Below are 18,919 nucleotides of genomic sequence, written 5' to 3'. Positions count from 1 at the left end.
CTCTGTGTCCCGCCGTTGCCATGGCGGTGTTGGGGCTGGCCGGAGGCCCCGTTGCTTTGGGAACGAGGGCAACAGCCCGGCTGGAGGCGAGGATCCGGTGTGTGAGTGTGTCCCCACGTCCCCCTGGGAGCGGGAAAGGCGGGGGATACTGGTGACCGCCCTGTGCTGGGGTGACGGTGGCTGCGTCCCCTCCCCGGCTGAAATACGGAGGGTGGCTTTCAGTGCCCAGACTGCTCGGCCCCGGGAGGGAGGGCTCGGGAGCGGGGCTGAGCAGAGGCCCGGGAGCTCGAGGTGACGCCCCCTGCCCCACACAGCGCCCGATGGGGAGGAGGGGGGGAGGCGGGGGGGTGTGTACGGCAGGGCGACCTCGGTCCTGCCCGACATCTGGCAGGAGGCTGTGCTCACCCTCCTGTGGGGTCTGTTTCCCTGCAAGGAAGCTGCTTTTTTGGGGGGAGGCAGCCTGTGGAGCGAAGTGGGGGCTCTTGCCCTGGGGGAGAGGCACTGGGAGGCTGCAGTACTTTCTGTGTCGGGGACTGGGAGCTGGAGTCCTTTCTTCCACCCCTGGAGCTGGAAGTAGGAGGAAACTTCCCAAACTTCTTTCTTTCTTTCTTCCCACGGGATGCAGCTGTGACCGCATGCAGGCTGTGGGTTAAATGCGGAGGGGATGGAGGCTGCCTGCCGCACCGCTGCTGGTCTTGCCCTCCTCGTCTTGCATGTGGGCTCTTGGATGGTTTGGCCTTAAATCTTTGTGTTGCACTGTGTAAATGAGGGCTTAGATTATTCTTGCTCTGTCTGTAAGATGCTGTGAAGGTTTATGATGGAAAAATGCAACAGATGGCCTAGCTAGAAGTGACTGCAAAGCTAACTCATCCCAACTATCCTTTCCTTGCGTTTTAAATCCACAGGTGATTTTGAGAAGTGATTCCTGTATACATCCAGGGAAAATGCCAGGGCTGGACTACTTCAGGGGGGTGCAGATGGCTCGTAATGTGTTGTCCAGCCTTGGCCCTTGACTGAAGGACGGGAAATAACTTGAAGTCAGTCAGCTCTGTAACGCCTCAGTTACAGCCAGTGCTGCAGTATTACAGTAGTAGTCCAGTAGATACAGAATATTTACTATTCTGGCAGCCAGTAATGTGTGTGCACTGGATAATTGTGGGTACAAGACCGGAGCCTGCCAAGGTGAGGTGGAGGGTGGTTATTCCTGCCTCCGCTTTTGGTTGTTTGCCTGTCTCCAGTTTGGCATCTTTAAATTCAGTCGATGTTTATGCTCTTCCAGAGGTTGAAACCCCTTTGTGAGAACTGGGCATGAATACACGTAACCATTTTGCTGAGAAGGTTTTGAAGATTGAGATTAAAACAGTTTGGCTGGGATTTGGGGTTCAGGGGAGCGTTTCAGACAACTCGGCTGATGCCGGACCTCTCGGGGTCCCAGCTGGTGACGGCAGCGGTCAGGATGTGAACATTACGTAGCCTGTGCTGTGCACCACGGATTGATGCTGCAGAAGCTGAGAGATGGCTCGGAAAGGGAGAGGATGGTTTTTAGGGATGCTGGCAGTGCCCCACGTTCCAGCTGGGGAATGCAGAGGTGTTTGTTTCACCTTGGCTGTCCTTTGTTGCAGGCTAGTGGAAGTCTAAGCACTTGCTCTGGAAATCACACATGGAAACAATCTGATAGCCTCTATCTTCCTAGAATTTCCATGAACTTGGGATCAGATCTTGACAGTAGCTACTGAAGAATGGCGCTGCTTTGCTAACCTGCTCCTCTGGATTCACCATGGCAGAGCCAGCTCTGACCCCGCATGTGGCCGCTCGCTCCCGACCTGGGGATCCATTGATAGTTCCTTGTTTTCTGTTCTTCTGCTCCAAAGTTGCTAGCTGCATAGAAGCTCTGATGCATTTCAAACCAAAATGAAACATGGTCCAGATGTCGGAAAAAGAGTAAATAAAAAGGGAGAGTTGATGCAAGTTGTAAAGCCAGGATAGCAGAGATCAGATGCTGGGAGAGGTAGCTGGGAAAGGGAAAATACGACTGTAAATACTTAAGGCAGGGAGCCGCAGTTGTAAATTATGGCGTGTGGAGCTCCAGCAGACCCTTGGAAGGGAGCTTGGTCCACCTCACTGTCAGCTGAGAGTTGAAGTTTATTAAAAGAAATAACAGAAAGGTATAACACTAGGCTCCTATTATCTCAGCTATGACAGAGCTTTTGTAATAAATTGCAGGATGACAGTACCAAAGTGATATAGTACAGAGGGACTGGAATATAAAGGTGACAGGTGAGGCTTCCTGGGGAGCAAGACTTGATTTAGAAAGCACTGAGCCACTTAGCAGTGGGCTGGCGGGGCAAGAGAGTAGTCCTGGAAGTTCTTCTTCTCCTTTCCTGGCTTCCTTGAGGTGCTGTTTATATGGTAATTATAGCTAAGCAGGTGATTTCTAAGCAAGAAATGTGATCTTGCTACTTAAACCTGAACAGGGCAAGATGATTCAGCTGAACAAAATTGTTCAATAGCATCCTGATTCTCACATTTAGCAGATCTCCCCTCTCACTCTTCCAGCAAAGTGTAATAGAAAGGTAAATCCACCAGTTACTCCAGAGAGAGATGGCGGAAGGAAGAGGAGGATTTATTGTGTATACTGAAGCAAAATTCAGCCACCTGTGTGTGCTCCTACAAGAAAAGCTGGGTATTGTGTATTGTAGTGCAGAGTGTGCCGGTATATCTCCAGCCTTTAAGTTTGGAGGGCGATCAGTTGGTATCAGACCGGCTCCGAGGCTGGTGCTGCTGCTTCGGCACAAGTGACGTGTGGGGTCCCTTGAAATAAGAGCACTGGCACGTGGCATGGTGACAGCACAGGACCTGTGTGGATGTGAAGCTGCGCCTTTACGTGAAACTCCTTTTTCCTTAATGCCCATTAAGAAATTTGCTGTTTATTCTTAATTTCCTGTCTCTTTCAGCACAGCATCATCAGAGAGCCGTTCAGTTTTGGTTTAGAGGGAAGCTGTTGGACATAGGCACAAAGGGATTTGGATGCTTTGGGGCCATATCGAAGTACTCGCATAACTTTTTCCTCAGCGCAGCTTTTGCCGAGCTCACGGGCGCTGAAGGGCCCCTCTGTGCCTGCCTCTGCTGTTGAGCCTTCTGAATTTTCCAGGTCCTGGCACCACTGAGCTTGCGTGAAGGCCTGTCTTGTGCCTACGGATACTTTGGCCATACAGCCCCAGCCTGTATCACGAGCCAGGTAGTGTTCAGAGATTAATGTTGCTGCCCTAAAGAGATGAAGGTGCTTCTCTTTACCCCTAATGTAGCTCATAACCGAAAATACTCACCTGGGAGCAGAGCGATCCTGTGCAGACCCTTCTTTTCTGCCTAGCCTGAAGCAAGGAGTCTGTAGTAGCTGTGAGCCCACATCATGAAACAAATCTTTTCCTTCAGTTTGAAGATCCTGGTCACTGATAGTATTTTTTTCCCCCTCTGGAGAGAAAATATGCATGGCATATTAAGTAGTCGTTAGCTAAAAGACTTTGTAATCCAGGAGCAGAGCCCCCCAGCCGAGACTTTTCCTTAGCTTTCAAGCATCCAGGCTTTTTCTCACTTGATTTCTCTGTGCAGCAGTGCTAGGAGATGTGGAAGTGACCTTGTCTGGGCTGACAAGCAGGACTGAGGAATGGCTTTGACCCCCTCCGTCAGTCTGGGAGAGCGGGAAGGTTTGGGCTGGAAAAAATAGATGGTGAGTTCAATAGCAGGAACGTGGCCAAGCGTGGGAGCGGGGTGGTTGGGGTTGAGAGCACATCGAGGTACCAGCATCAGGTTTGGCATTGGGGTGCTGAGGTGCTCACAAGCTTTGGATGGGTTTCGTGTCACTCTTACAATGCAGCGCTGTGAAAATACTTTGTGGCCTGCAGTTTCCCTTGCCAAGCGCCTGAGGCTTCTCCAGCAAGTCCTCTGAGCATGGAACCTGGCTCCGGGTGTGCTGTTTGCCTGCAGCAGGCAGGAGTCACTTCTCTCCTGGGCAGGTGAGGCTCTAACACTGCTTGTAGGGTGCTGGAGCTGTTGGGAAGGAGCATGAGGTGGCAGCCCGGTGAGTGCCTCTCAGACCAAACATGAGACTTGATGGGTCTCACCTTGGCATCTGTCTCCAAGTTCTGCCTGCTGAGATGGGAAGTGTCACCCACCATCCAGTTTTCTTTCCGTATAACACCAGTTGGCGCTATGAGTGCACAAGGGTTTCCTTTCACATCTGAGGTTTCTTTGCCTGAGCTTTCCCGTTTCCACTCAGATTTGTGGCTGGACACCACGTGGGAGATGTTTTGGAGTGAGTTTCTACAGGCTAGCTGGCTGGAGAGCCACTTAATTTTCAAAGCTCAGATCTTCCCTGACTGGATTCTAAACCCCCAAATAACAAATGTTGGTTTTTAAACGGAGGGTTCCCTGTTCCCTGCCAAGCAGATGTGATGATTTGCTTTGCCTGTGGCCGAGTTGTCTCATGAGAAGCTTTTGTTTATAGCATATGCCGCACTGAAAATGCGTGAAGCTCCCTGGCAGCTGAGATGCTCTTGTAAGTTGGGTGTCCTTGGCTGGTGTGTGTGTGTGTATATGTGCACGGTTAATTGGAACAAGCTCATCAGATGGGTATTCACCAGGTGCAAGAACAGAGGACAGCCCCAAAGGTATTGTCGGAGCTGCGGCAACACGGTGATTTACCTGCTCTCTTTCGCATTGATGTGATCGGGGTCCTCCCTGGGCGAGCAAAACAGAAATTAAATTCTTGCTTTGTAAGTCAGCGTGGAAACTTTTTTCTTTACCCCTTAAACAAAGAAATTATTAGCTTGTCTGCAGTGTCTAAATTAATTTATCTGAAGCTCATGGAACATTAACAAATGCTGCTCTAAGGCGTACTTTCTAATACTGCCACAATCATTCACTGCGGAGATGTTTAAGAAATAGATGGGCTACAGTGATTTGCAAGGCTGTAACTTTATTTTGAGGCATTTTAGTGGCATTATAAACCACTGGACTAGAGACCAAGTTGACCAATTACAATGGAAAATTCAAGGCAGAAAGCATAGTCTCCCTTCCAGCCTAGAGCCAAAGAAATCCCAAAGCCACAAATAATTGAACGTGCATCTGTTCTTTTGGTGTGAAACTGGTTAGGGTGGTAACCCCCCACTCTTTACTGGGTTAGCGGATGTTTCCTATCGTGCTACTTACAGGATGAGAAGCTGCTGTTTTGAGAAGCTTCTCTGCACAGCACCCTGAGCCTGCGCAGCATCTCCCCACGTTGGAGCAGGAGGAGCTCAGCAGCAGAGAAACAACCAGGCTTTAGCTAATGTCAGGCTCTGAGCTGTCTCCTTCCTTGAGGCCCTGGTAAAATCCTCCTGCTCTGCCTGGCAAGGCTTTAATGGTTGAGGAGAGGCGGTGCTGGGCAGCCCAGTTTCCAAGTCCTGGCAGTTGCCTTCCAGGTTCCCCTGGGCTCTCAGAAGCCACCAGCCCGGTGACCGCTACTGCTGCTGGTGGGAGCACGGTCATGCCAATGGTTCCCTGGCCCACTCCTGTCCCTCCAGGCTGTCCCTAGCCACCAAACAGCCCGTGGTGACTCGGGAAGCAAGACTGGACCCTACCCAGAGTGAATCCTCCCGGAGAAGCATGAATTACCTGTCCTAAGGTAGTGTCTGGCCACCGGGCAGGAAGGGAGGCAGTTTTGTTGGCAGGAGGGCCAACAGCAGGGATGCAGCAGCTGTGTGATGCTCAGCAGGATTTAACTGGTCTGAGGGCAAGTCCGGGGAGGTGGAAGGGTTTTTAATGGATTCTAAAATTGCTGTGCAGCTTGCAGTGATGGTAGAGATTTCTGGCTTCGCTGTAGATACTGGAGTAGAGGGAGTCTTGGGGAGGAGGCTGAAGCTTGGATGTCCTTGGTGATCTTCAATTTGGCACCCACTTCTGATACATCTGGGTTTCCTGAGACATTTCAGGAATTTCTATACCAGCCATGGGCATATTTTTTTTTCATTTCTTTTCTGGGTGGTCCTAGCTGTTGTGTCCTGGCAGAGTCAGTTCCCCTGCCCAGGCTCGGGGTATTTGTGCGCTGAACCCAAAGCTGAGGTGCCAGAGAGGTCTGTGCCCTGAACCTGGAGCAGAGGGGGAAATGCAATCCATCCTTATGTTTCTGGGGTGGGTAGAGGGCTGTTTGAGGGGGGAAGATAGGGTTCTCCCCGCACCAGACAGGGGTGATGGGCTGGAGACGTGCTGAACAGGATTAATTTCAAGTGAAGCAAAATTACAGGTTGAAAATTGGAACAAATAATCCAGTTATTCTCAAGACCCAATAATAAAACATTGAAATTCAGATTAATGTTGTATCATCCTCATTAGATTTCTCTTGAAAAGCAGTTATTTCCAGCTTTAAATCCTAGCTCTTGCTGCAGCATGTTCTCGTGTCTATGGGACAGTGCTCTCGTGTTTCTCGCAAGAGCAAAAGGAACCGGCAGCCTTGTCGTTTCCTAACGCTGTAAAAGGCCCAGCACCACAAACACGTACAATGCTGTAGCTGTTTGAGTGAAGGGATAAGGTTATTGCCTGGCAGGATGAGGGTCAAACTCGAGAAGAAGGGAGTGGTCATCTTTGTATAGATGATATCTTGCTGTATATCGCAAGTCCACACAAAAAAGATGATGTGGAATGGATGGAAGCAGGAAAGAATATGATCTGTGATTTTATTCAATGTCAGGATCCAAAAAATTTTAGAGCTGAGTTTGAGAGCGCTAGTCTTTCACATCCCAGAAAATAAGTGTGCAAATCTACGTGTTCCTTGGTCTAGTTAGCCAGGAGAGGAGCGTAAAATTATTTCTAGTCCAAAGTAGTGCTTAATAAATGCTGTGCATGTTTATCTTTGATTTTTTTTTTTGTGGGTGCTTGAGACCTGCTTTCTGGGGTGGCTGTCTCTTCTTGCCCTTTCTTGCACGCCCGCTTTGTGTGATGCGGACAGAGGTGCTTGGCAGGCTGGTGACTGGAAGAGCAACGGCTCCTGGACCTGTTAACCCGTGTTCCTTCTGGACCTGTTAACCCGTGTTCCTTGTGGGACAGGGATGCTGGAGAAGAGCTGCTGTTAGGATAAAGTCTGAAGTGTCCCTGCTTTCACATCTGTTGCGTTTATATTTGAGCTAATTGCTCATATTCCTTTAATGGTTTCATGCTTTTATTTCTGCTGTTACAGCCTCTAATGCCTGTAGGGAGCCTTGAGTTTGGGTGTTAATAAGTGAAAATTAGGGCCCTCATTCTCCATGGAGAAATGCTCTTGGGCACTTGGTAATTTCATGCCTGGAAGGAGTCATATTTGGTGGGTAATTTTTGTAACTTAAAACAACCAAATTAGCCTTGAGAAACTATAGTTCTTAATCAGAGTATTGAACTCTGTGCTCCATTAGTTAGAAAAATCGCAAGGCTCCTTGCACAAAGGGTGGACATTTGGTTGGCAAAGTAGGAAAGGGGTCTGATTTTTTTGTTAATGTTCGAGGCAGCAGCGATCCCTGGGTTTAAGGTTGTTCATAATGCTCTGAGCACTTAATAGGGTCAGGCACAAAGTCACATCAGGTCAGCTGCTCTTGCGAAATGGAGCAGCTAAGTGACATTTACCTTCCTTCTGTTCCCACCAAAAAAAAACTTTTAAAGAGTAAAAAAGCTTGGATACTAAGAGAGATTTGGTTAATAATTCCAGTAAATGGAGTTCCAAAAGTAATGGAAGGGGGGGAAGGTGAGAAATGCCAGCAGGCCCTGGGGGGTGTGTGGCTTGTGGGGCTGCACCCACAGCAAAAGGCTGTTTTGGCTCAGTCTGTTCTGGGGTTTTACTTGTATGGATCTTAACTCTGCCGCTTAAATAAGGTCTAATCGTGAAAAAGGGAGGAGGAAGCCTTATGGTCTCTGTTTACGGAGGATGCCTGGAGGCACAGCTGTATCCTTTGGGTCTGCTGTGAACGGGATTCTGGAGTTTCAAAGTCCCATCATTGCTCTTTCCAGGTGAGCTGAGACATGGCCACCGGCAAGATCCATCGGTCCATGGGGTCCTTCAAAACGGCTGATGGATTCCAGAGCAAAGTGGTAACCCCTCATAACCCGAAGCTAGTCCGAGAGGCGGAGGAGTGTGTAACTGTAAGTACCTGCTGTGGCCGGGTAGGAGCTGTGATAAGGCTGGAAACTCGCCCTGTGTCCCTCCTCTGCCTGCCCATCCTGTTGTCTAGCAGCACTGTGAAGGTAGATGCCACCTCCCTGTCTCTTTGCTGCCATGCTTCCCTTGGAAGTGGCTGTCATGCAGCAGTGGGAGATGGACTGCATGCTGAAAGTCCAGTGGCCTGGATGTGCCACTGGAGCCAAGTTGAGCGAAGTTACTGGGTGTTGCACTGGAAGAGCTGCAGCATGAGGGTGCTTCTTCCCATCCTCTTTGTGTGGGCAGCAATATCTTCTGTCACGTAGGCATACTTGTCAGTGCTGCTCTGGCCATGCCTGCCCTCCAGGCAGCTGGGCGTGTGGTGAGCCGCTCAAACTCCACGTGAAGACCTGAGACACATGGTTGGTCCCAGATAGAACAGGTTCCAAACCGGTTATATCTCGTGTCCTGTGTGGAGCATGGATCCAGCCCTGCAAACAGTCATGGAGTCTGGGCAATTCCTCCTTCCCATCCATGAACGTCCTTTTTGCTGACTGGAGCTCACTTGACTGGAGATGACCTTGTGCTGAGGCTCTGTCAAGGAGATATCTCTGTATACGTCTGTGGAGGGGGCTGTGAGGCCAGAACAGAGAGAAAAGAAGTGCTAATTAAAAAGAGATAACTAAACTTGGACCCATTCCTCTCCACCTCAGTCTTGGCACAACGCTGCTTCTCTGCTTTCCTCCGATTCATCCATCAGTGACATCTCCACGTGCGTGTTGGTTGTGAGCGTTGTGCGAGGATGGAGTTAGGGGATTTCTGATAAATCCTCCCCGCTCTCTTCAAAGGTCACTGGTTCAATCCAGCAAAACTAAAGAGGAAACAAATGCCCGAAGAGCAGAAATCCTCAAACGTGTCACATCAAATCATGAAGGAGAAGCTAATGGGACAGAGCCGCTTGGTTAGAGCATGTGTGTTCTGCTCTGTATCATTAATTTACTGATGTTAAATATTTCAGTGGGTAACTTTCAGGGCTTCCAGGACTATCCTAGTGGCTGTGATCACAAATTATTTATCTGTGGTGCTTGAACAAGAAAAGCCTTTCCGAACAAAGGCGTTTCTGTAGCTCTTGCTGGTGTTTTGCCTTTCAGCTGACTCCCTCTGCCTTCCTGAAGGAGATGTCTCTCACCACTGAGCAGAGGCTGGCCAGCACTCGGGAGATGAGGCGGCCCCGGATTATCCAGCTTCTAGACATGAGTGAAAGCTCCCATCACAAGGTAGACCTTTTCCTGCCCTTTTCTTTGCCGTTTGATGTGACATTTGAAGAGGGTGCGTGCTTGTGACAGGCTCGCCTCCAGCTTATCTAAATACCTCGGCGACTAGGTCCTGTTGTCCTTTCAGACTGGTGGTGGAGTTCTGTCTGCTGGGGGGGGAAAAAGTAAAACATTTTTCCCTGGTGAGATGCTGAAGTCCTGATCAGCGCTAAGCCAATATAAATAACCTCTGCTGAAGTTGGGTTTTCTTGGGTTTAGCTGCCATTGCTAAAGCACGATGCCGGGAGAAGGCTGGGGCAGGACGCAAGGGCACGAGCTTGCCGTTTGCCACCCTCCCTCTGAAACAGCCACCTCCTCTCTCGCTCTGTAGTCGCTGTCAGACGCTCGGGGTCACGAGACCCTCAACGGTGGCAGCATTGACCTTTGGAGCCTGCGGGCCCTATGGTAATTACTCCGGATGTAACAAAACCGATTAGCAATAATGCTGTGGGTTGGAACAACGTGTGTGACCCTTAAAAAAAAAAAGGGTGTTAGGTTTGGAGGCTGCAGGATCCTGCCAGAGGTACAGGGGCATCGCCGCGGGCAGAGGGGGGTGGATGTGCTTTATCTGGATCAGTGTTTACTTAGATGTATGTTTAAAGCTGGTGCTTTTACAGGACTGCTCAGTATGACACAGTCCAAATGGGTAGATTACTGAGGTAGGCTGTTAAGCGGAAAATTGCCAGCAAGAGACCTGTAACAAATTGGTTAAGGATTGCCCTAGACAGCGCGGGAGGTTGGGAACGCGTCAGACGAGTGAACAAATAACTGGCAGTGTGCTGCAGCTACCGGCTTCAGCGTGACTGTGACTTCTGTGGAGAAAGCAGGAGACCTGCCGGTGTCTTTCGAGTGGGAACGGTGCGGCTGGAAGAGGGGAGACAAAGCAGGGAGGAATTTCTCAAAGTAATCCCTCTGTTCTGAAAGTGTTTGCTGTTTGGGTATATTTTCAGATGTGCTTCTGCAGTGGTATTAAATAAAACAGCAATAATAGAATACAATAAAGAATCCATTTAAAGCTCATGGAAAAAGGAACTAAAAAGGCTAGTCTTATTCAAGATGCTCAGTAACGCTGAGAAAAAAGCAGAACCTTATCATCATCCAGCATTCACCTCGCTCGTCTCTTTCCTAACTACTGTGTTACCTTCTTTTTGGCCTTACCTCCCCTGGTGCTGTTCTCTCCTCACTGGTTTCTAGGCTCTATGTCAAAAAAAGATATTTGGGGATGTGTGGGACTCGGTCTCTCTGTCTCAGAGTAAAGATCATCCCAAAATTGTCTCCTGTGGAGTCTCATGTAAATTCTTGGGTGTCGTTTGCTCTGTGAATGCTCGTGGCTCTTTCAGCGCGTGCTCTGGAGCTGTGTGACCACGCTAGCGCAGGGCTCTGCTCGAGGTACGCGCCGCCTTGCATTTTGGAGAAGGAAACCTGGAGAAACACCTAAAAGAGCTTCTTAGCTTGAGCTTGCTCAACGTGGCCAATGTAGGATTCGTGCTCGTGAATCTTCCTCCCAACAGCTGAACCTCTCTCCGCTCTGTCTTGCCTCTCCAGTTCTCAGCGGTTGACCTGGACCAGAGCTTGTTTCAGCCTTTCCCATCAGAGGTGGTATTCCAGAGCTACGTGCCCTGCGAGGTCTACGAAGTGCCGCTGGTTCTGAGGAACAACGACAAGGTGAGTGCCGGGATGCGGAGGTTTAACGCTGTGTTGGAGGAGAACAGTGTAATTCGTGTGGTGTACAGCATAGCAAGCTGTCTGCTGCAGCACAACGTGTCCAGAATAAAATGTCTCACCACCTTTATTTTGCAAGATGGTGGAAATGTTCCCATGCTGGGGAATTCTCCCCCTCATTTTGGGGGTATCTAACCCAAAGGAGCTTTTCTAGTCAGCATCCTCCCCCTTGAAAGCCCCGGACTGATGGGAAAGCTGAGGGCCGTACAGCTCTTACCTGCTCTCATGCTTTACCTCGAGGATGGACCGTGTCCTGGTGGCTCCTCGGTTACTCTTGGTTTCTGGGAGGGCACCTCTGCCTCTCGCAGCCTGCTCAGCCGGCTCTGTGCAGCTTGCTGTCAAAGCACAGGGCTGAGTCTTCTCTGCTTTACGCTGGAATAAGTTATAATTAGTGGCATTAGCACTCCAGGAAAGGCGTTTTGAAACAGCAGTGGAAAGAGACTGATTTAGCAGAAGCAGTGGGAGGCCTTTAGGTGCCACTTAAGGCTCCTGCTAAGCTTAATTCGGTTCTGCTCGGGTTTTTCTAAGACAACGTGGCTCTCTGCTTTCCCTTCGGAGAACCACAGCACATCTGGAGTAATATGCTCTTGAAGGTCTCCACCTTTACTTGGAAAAAAAAAAGTGATCATTTTGAGATTTCCCAAGAAAGTTGAGAAGGGAAAAGTTGAAAAATGTCAGCAATTTTGTTCTGCTGTAAAGAGGAAAATTGAGACCTTTTGGATTTCAGCAGGGGAAACATTTGCTCGAATGAGGCATGTGCCAAGAGCAAGCTGGTGGGAAAAGACAGGAGGGAGGAAAGGAGCTGAGTTAGAAGGTGTTCTGGGAGAGAACATTGTACGCACAAGGGTTTCTCTTGACACGTAACAGTAAGTGTACTGGAAGCAGAGAAAGGTCAGGAAAAGAAAGGTGTAATTAAAGGTACTGTTCTGTAATGAAGAATGATGTACAGGTGAGAGGAGGGCAGGGTGGGAAGGTGGAAGAGCACATGAGAGCGGATGATTTAACCCCCTCCCCAAATCTACCTGTTGGGGGAAACAAGTGGAGGGAAAACTGTTGGGGCATTTTTGCAGGTGGACAAACAGCGAGAGAAGTCAAAGTATATTCTGAGATAACAGGTTTTGACAGGGACATGGTTGAAAATAGAAGACCCTTTGGCAAGGGAGGATGCAGGTGTGGTCCCTCGGTTATTCCTGGAGGGTACCGCGCCATTCCTGGTCTGGAGTTTAGCTTGGGAATATTGGAAAGATGCAGCGTGGATGCCCACGCCCGAGGGATACCATTTGTGCGGTCCACACTGTTTCTGGGCACTCTTTGCTGCAGGCATCCTCTTTCCTGATTAAAATGTGCCTCAGTTTCTCTTTTTTCCTATGGCTCTGCTTCGTTCCCACTAAGTCTTTTGGCTTCAGCTGCTCCATTATCCATGTGGCACTTCAAAATGTTTCTCTTTGCCAAGTACCAGCCAACAGGCAGACAGTTAATTTGCTCTATTCATGCTTCCTCAAGTGGAAAAACACATCTGCATCAACATTTCTGCCATTCCCAGTAAAAAATAATAAACTTGTACAGCTGCACCTTGGGATTTGTATGCCCTGTAGAGGGGCAGCAATGTGTGAACTGTTGTTTTTTTTTCCGAAATGAATTCATTTTGAAGCTGAAGACGGCAACCATTGGACAGCACTCCTGTAAAAGTAAGATCAGCTCTAAGGAAAATCCTTGACATATTTAAGTACACAAAGATAGAGATGGTAGTCCCAAGAGAGGTTGTTATATTCTAATTTTGTTGGCTTTTGGTAATGTCCTGGAGAAAAGCAACGTTGTGCTCTGTCTCAGAGTTTTCTCACCAGTTTCCCAGACTCTGCACGGTAGCCTGAGTTGTCTGCTCCATAAAAATCCAGGTAACAGCAAACTAGATTCTAAACAGAAGCTCTGTAATCATTCCAATACAGAAATGCTTTGGTACATACTTACTGCTCTTACCTGTGTGTTGTAAAATTGCTTTTGCTGTCTTCAGGCTGCTCCTCACCACCCTCAAAGATGTTCTGGGTGGCTTTTTGTTTGTGTGCTCATCTCCCAAGGGGCTTGGTGACCAAAATGTTTGTCTGCAGTGTGAAATTGGCTCCTGGAACTCGCTGCCCCGGGGTATTTCTGGCAGCAAAGGGTGTTTGGAGAGTTCAGGACTGCCTTGGCCATGGGTTATCAGGCTCGGGTGGGTGGTGCAGAATGAATCTCCATTTTTCCCGAGCCTCCTGTGGGTTCGTTGTTTACCAGTGAAGCTGCCTCTCAAAATCACCCGTTTTAGACTTTGAGACTTGGAGCTCAGGAGTTGATGTATGTGTGTGTGTTAGAAAATGCCTGTTTGCTGTCTCTCTGCTTGTGGTATCCCAGAGGGCAGAAACTTGCAGCGAGGTGCCTGCAGGGACTCCCGGGTGTGGGGAGGAATTCCCAGAAATCTGCCTTGCCTCCACCGGCAGCTGCCTGGCTACAATCAGCAGGCAGCAAGAGCCTCCGGAGAACTGAGATTGGCTTTTAATAATGAAACCACACTGTGAGTCAGTGCTGGTCACGTATCTCAAGGCAGAAAATGCCTTCGAAGCCCATAATTGATAGGCACAGCCTGGGGGGTCATCTGGCTTTTTGTCATTTTGGCAAGTTGACTGCTCTCATCTTCTGCATCAGCCTTTCCTTGTAGAGCATCGTGCTTCTTCCTCGCTTCTTTACAGCCTCCTTTGAATTCCCTTCGCCATCTCCTTGTTTCTGGGGTTGTCTCTTCGTCTTCCTGTGTTCCTCCTTTAGCTCTTCAGGTTTGCTTTTATTCCCAGTAAGGTCTCCTCCTCTTGCTGGTCTACCCACAGGACTCTGTAGCACCGCAGCTTGACTGCCCCCCTCAAACCCAGTGTATTAGAAGTGAATTTCTTCCTTCCTCCAGTATAACACATCCTGTTTTGCCTTCAGATAGTACATTCCCCCTCTGGAGACATGACTGCGTGGATGTGTGCAGGCAGAAGCAAGCAGGTTCTTTGGGCTTGTTGAATGTGGGGGATGACTTGATTCAGGTATTATATCTGCATTCTGCTGGTGTCTTACTTGCTCGGTGGTTCCTTCATGGCAGGGCGTTGTCCTACTGCCTCCAGCCTAGAGCGATTTCAAGTTCATCCTTGTGTTTTACACGCATGTACCTTCAGAGCTCAAAGTGCTTTGGAAAGGTGGTTAAGGAAGGATGTCACCAAGGCATGGCCAAGTCTCTTCTGCTTATGTTTCCACAAGTGGCAAAATCAGTTTTGTGTCTTTTCTGCAGGTTCCTCGGCTGGTGAAGGTCACCTTGGAGAGCTCACCTTATTTCAAGTTGATCAGCCCCAATGCTGCGTGCCGTAAGGTAGCACCTGGCATGCCTTCAACTTACCGCATCCTTTTCACCCCCGAGGAGAACAAGGTGAGACCGGAGATCCCAAGAGGTTGGTGCCTTCAGTGAAAGGTGAACGAACAGGGCATCTGGTGTGGGTTTTGAGGAACTGTCCTGCCTTCAGTAGAGTTGTACTGGATTTAGAACTGGGGGAAACTCTTTCCCGATGGTGAAGACTGTGCTCTCACAGGTTGGAGGCTCTTACATGTTTCAGACTGTTTTTATCCTTCAGCGTTGGGATATTTAATGTCTGTTGGCTTCAGGGATGAGAGAGTCTCTGGTGGGCTGACCTCTCAAGGTGTTGGTTTCCAGTGTCTGTCCATTGCAGCATAATTATGCGTTTGCTCCGTTAATTATAAATACAAAAATCTGTTTAAAAGCGACCTGTTATTTGGAGGACCTTTGAAACCTGGAGTCATCTTCACATACATCATGTTGGACACAGTAGTGAGACAGCTGAAGGTTATGTCTAAAGTCATCACCTTTTTTTGCAGGTTGGTTGTAGCCCCTGCTGCAGTCAGGCAGGCTGCAGCTTCTCGCGTCGTGGCATTGCACGGTGCTGCCAGCCGCTGCAGCAGGGATTAATGGGCTGCGCTTTCCCTCCCCGCGCTTTCTTGAGCGTTCACGAGGGAGGATGCACGTGGAACCGCAGGAAAATGGCAGGGACGGGTGTTGATAAGATGTTTAGCCATCTTTCTACTCAATGCTAGGGGTTTAATTATTATGGAAAATACTAGAGGAACAGACAGATCCAGAGAGCTTTTCTCTTTCCCATCTGGCAGCCACTTCCCTCCCTCACCCTGGACCGGAGCAAAGATGATGCTTTTTCATACCCTCTGTTTTCGAGCCTTGCAGCTGTGCTGTCCCTGCGGATACGCGCCTGCCTGCCATCCAGCTGCGAGCCTGGGGAGAGGGAGCCGGCCTGGCACAGACACGCTGAGCTCTTAAATGGCCTTAACTCAGCAGGAGGTTGGTGCTGTAGGTGATTTTTGAGACATCTGCCTGAAAAGAGCATGTATAGACAAGGTGAGGGGATAGCTCTGAGCCAGCTGATGTTTCTGCACCAGGCCAGAGGTGCAGGATCGCTTTGGGCATAGCTGTTTTCTCATCTTCCATTTGCTGCTTAGATTTAGTTCAACACTTTGTCCGCAGCGTGGATATAGAAAACCAAAGAGGAAATGCCCCGTGGTTGCTAGCTCCCCGTGCTTGTGAGATAATCTGTTCCTTTGTAGGGACTGAGGAATTATTTAACTTCATTAATATTTAGGGTAAAAATGATGTTGGCCTAGGGCAGTTCTCCAAACTACCCAAGTGACACGAGAGCTTAATCTCACTGAGGTAAGCTTTGCAAAGTACACTGGTGCCTTTAAAATGTGATTTATTAGTGTTCGTTAGTGTTCAGGTTTGGGGTGGAAGGGGTAAATTGGTGCCCATGAAGGGCAAAGTGCTGCTCTTCAAGTTCAGAGAGGCAGCAGAGCAACACATGACCATCACCACAAATAGAAGTCGGGTGAGATAACCCCGAGAGCACCAATGTCTGATACTTTGTCCTTTGTCTCGCCCTCAAACCGATGAGTGTGTGGCATAGGGAGCTCCATCAGCGAGAGGTCCTCTGCACAGCTTCAGCGACGTCCGGGCGGTTTCTGCCAAACAGGGTTTCGTGCCCCTTGCAGGGGTTGTGCAGGGTGTCGGGAGAGGGGCACGTGCTGCTCGGTGAGGACCACGCGGGCATTTGTACAGCAGAATCAGAATTTTGTGCAAATGGAACGTTTCGTCTCGTACTTGATGGAGCGTGAGTCAGCGAAGTACCGGAGCACTGTAGCTCAGCTAGGAATGCATCGATAGCGCAGTCGGGAGGTGCACGGCACCTTGCAAACGCCTCAGCAAAGAGCCGGGCTCTGGGAAATGGTTCTGTAAAGCCGCCTGCTACCTTTGCACAACCCTGCTCCGTGATCTGCAAGGGATTGTGGATAACCCAGCGGATTGGGATGCGGGTGCGAACCCCTCCGTCAGGCTTGGTGGAATAACCAGGGCTCCTGGGGTGGAGCGGGTTTATGTAATTCTCTTGTTTTGAATTTGTTCTTCCCTGGAGTAAGTCTGGCTTGAGCGAAGTAATTCCTGATTCACGGGAGGAAAATTGCAGCTCAGCCCTAAATAAAAGGACCGTGTGAGTTGTCGGTGGCTGAAATGCCATGTGCCATGTAGTCCTTTCTTGAAAAATGAGCAATTTCTTATTGTCTCTCAGTCATTTGGGAATGGGCCACATGATTGGACTGTCAGAAAGTAAATAAATAGCTGCTCTGTGTCTTTGTTTATTGGCACTTGCGTTATAAATATGAAATGCTAATTTTTCTGCTGGGCAACATTTCCAATTAGTTGGGAATTGCTGCTTCTGATTTAGACATTTCTGGTTTACGGCTCCGGTTGTACAGCGTGGGTGTTCTCTTGCCACCCTGCGTTCCCGCGTGTCCTTCGCATTATGGTCTGACAGCCTCTGCCTAATTGGAAACCATTGTGGAAGTGACTGGCAAACGAACAGCAGACAGGAATATGTCCATTTGTGTGTCCTTCAGGCTTATTAATAGTTTATCTTCAAGGAAGAAGGAAGCAAGAAGCCTATAAAAACATGGCACAGCTTATTCTGTTTCGTCCCCTTGCTCTTTTTGCTGTAGCAATACAATATTTTCAGGCAATACAAGTTCAGTCTGTAAGGTTTGCAAAATTCATTACTGATGCTCAGTGGAGACTGAATTAATGCTCATTGATTAATATGAAATATGACAGGACGATGAGTTATTGCGTTACTGAAATTAACTCCTTTAAAATTCAGCCCAGCCCTGTTAGATGTTTTGCAGCATGCAGAAGCTGTTCCAAGTGTACTTTTCAGATGACTCTTGGGGGGGGGGAGAGGAAAGGGGCAGAAGATCAAGGCGAACGGCCCTGTGCAAAATGAACCGGAATGAAGTATTTAGGATCGGTTATGCAGCAAAACTGAGGTCTGAGTTTGCCGTAGCGGGCAGTTAAGGTTGGTATCGCTGCGACAGGAATTAATGTTCGCCTGAGTTTCCAAAGAGCCTGAACTGACGCCTCCGAGACAAGAAGTTGCTTTCATCTCAGTGGATGTGAATTCGAACGCCAGTGGTGACGTGGAAGGCTGGAGCTTGTAACTTATTGCTTATCAAAGGGGAGGAAGAGAAGAGGAACTGTTGTACAATCATCTGTGTTTTCCTTGAAATTGGGAGGAGTTGTATGAAGGATGAAGTTGTATTTTCATGAAAATCTATAGCCTGAAGCTGTGTCTAAACGCAGTCTTAAAGCGCAGAAGTGATGCAACCCCTGTCTTGCCCAGGCATGGTTATTTAGAAACCTGGTTTGAAACAGTCTGAGGATTTGCAGTTGCAAAGTAAAACAAGGCTGTAAACTGGTTTCAACCGTACCCGTAGATTGTAAGCTTTGCTGAGCCCAGCTTTATGTGGGAAGCGATGTCCCAGGGCATCCCTGGGAGGAGGGCTCGGCACACAACGTGCTTTTGCGTGAATGGCAAGAGGCAGCTTTCTCAAGGTCATGGTTGTCTCTGACACCAGATCCTTGTTGTGTTGGCCTTGCCTTCATGTACCTGGAGAAGTCTTAGAGCCCCTTCCAGTCCCTGCAGGGGCTCCAGGAAAGCTGGAGAGGGGCTGGTGACAAGGGCAGGGAGTGACAGGCCAAGGGGAATGGCCTGAAGCTGCAGGAGGGGAGATGGAGATGGGATGTGAGGCAGAAATCCTTCCCTGTGAGGGTGCTGAGGCCCTGGCACAGGGTGCCCAGAGAAGCTGTGGCTGCCCCTGGCTCCCTGGCAGTGTTGAAGGCCAGGTTGGATGGGGCTTTGGGCAACCTGGGCTGGTGGAGGGTGTCCCTGCCCATGGCAGGGGGGGTGGGACTGGATGGGCTGTGAGGTCCCTGTCCCCGTGCGTTGCTGCGCAGGCAGTCCCGGTGCCCCTCACCAGCCATGGAGCTGGGAAGGCTGCCTGTGCCTGCTTTGGGGGGGAGATTTATTCCTCGGGCTCCTCCTCACATTGCTGTTGATCCCCTTGCTCCTTAGCAATGACAATGACTTGAAAATGATTTCCTTTCATTTCCCTCAAATACCTCCAATTGTTGAAGTTTCTTTTTTCTTTATCCCCCTGCTGATCTGAACTCCTTGCATCCTCCTCTGTCTACCTGGCATCTGGAAGGGAGAGATAAGTAAATATGGCATGCCAAGATTTAATAAGGCACGCAGCTTTCAATTGGATTTACAATGCCTTTGTTACAGTAGTGTGGCCAAAATAATAATAATAAAAAAAAATCAGCATTTTTCATTTGCTA

General features: G+C 49.1%; 1 protein-coding gene across 1 annotated transcript in view; it reads left to right on the top strand.

Annotated features, from left to right (window-relative positions):
* Window positions 1–18,919, top strand: part of HYDIN (HYDIN axonemal central pair apparatus protein) — a 162,136-nt gene that overhangs the window by 15,739 nt on the left and 127,478 nt on the right. Inside the window, exons 7-10 of the mRNA XM_054840701.1 lie at window positions 8,011–8,142; window positions 9,289–9,414; window positions 10,996–11,115; window positions 14,468–14,602. Coding sequence (XP_054696676.1) covers window positions 8,023–8,142; window positions 9,289–9,414; window positions 10,996–11,115; window positions 14,468–14,602 — 501 coding nt within the window. The 5' untranslated portion in view covers window positions 8,011–8,022. The remainder of the gene's footprint in view (window positions 1–8,010; window positions 8,143–9,288; window positions 9,415–10,995; window positions 11,116–14,467; window positions 14,603–18,919) is intronic.

The sequence above is a fragment of the Grus americana genome, chromosome 13 (assembly GCF_028858705.1).
Source record: "Grus americana isolate bGruAme1 chromosome 13, bGruAme1.mat, whole genome shotgun sequence".
NCBI classification, from domain to species: Eukaryota; Metazoa; Chordata; class Aves; order Gruiformes; family Gruidae; genus Grus; species Grus americana.
This window is presented reverse-complemented; position numbering and strand designations above follow the sequence as displayed.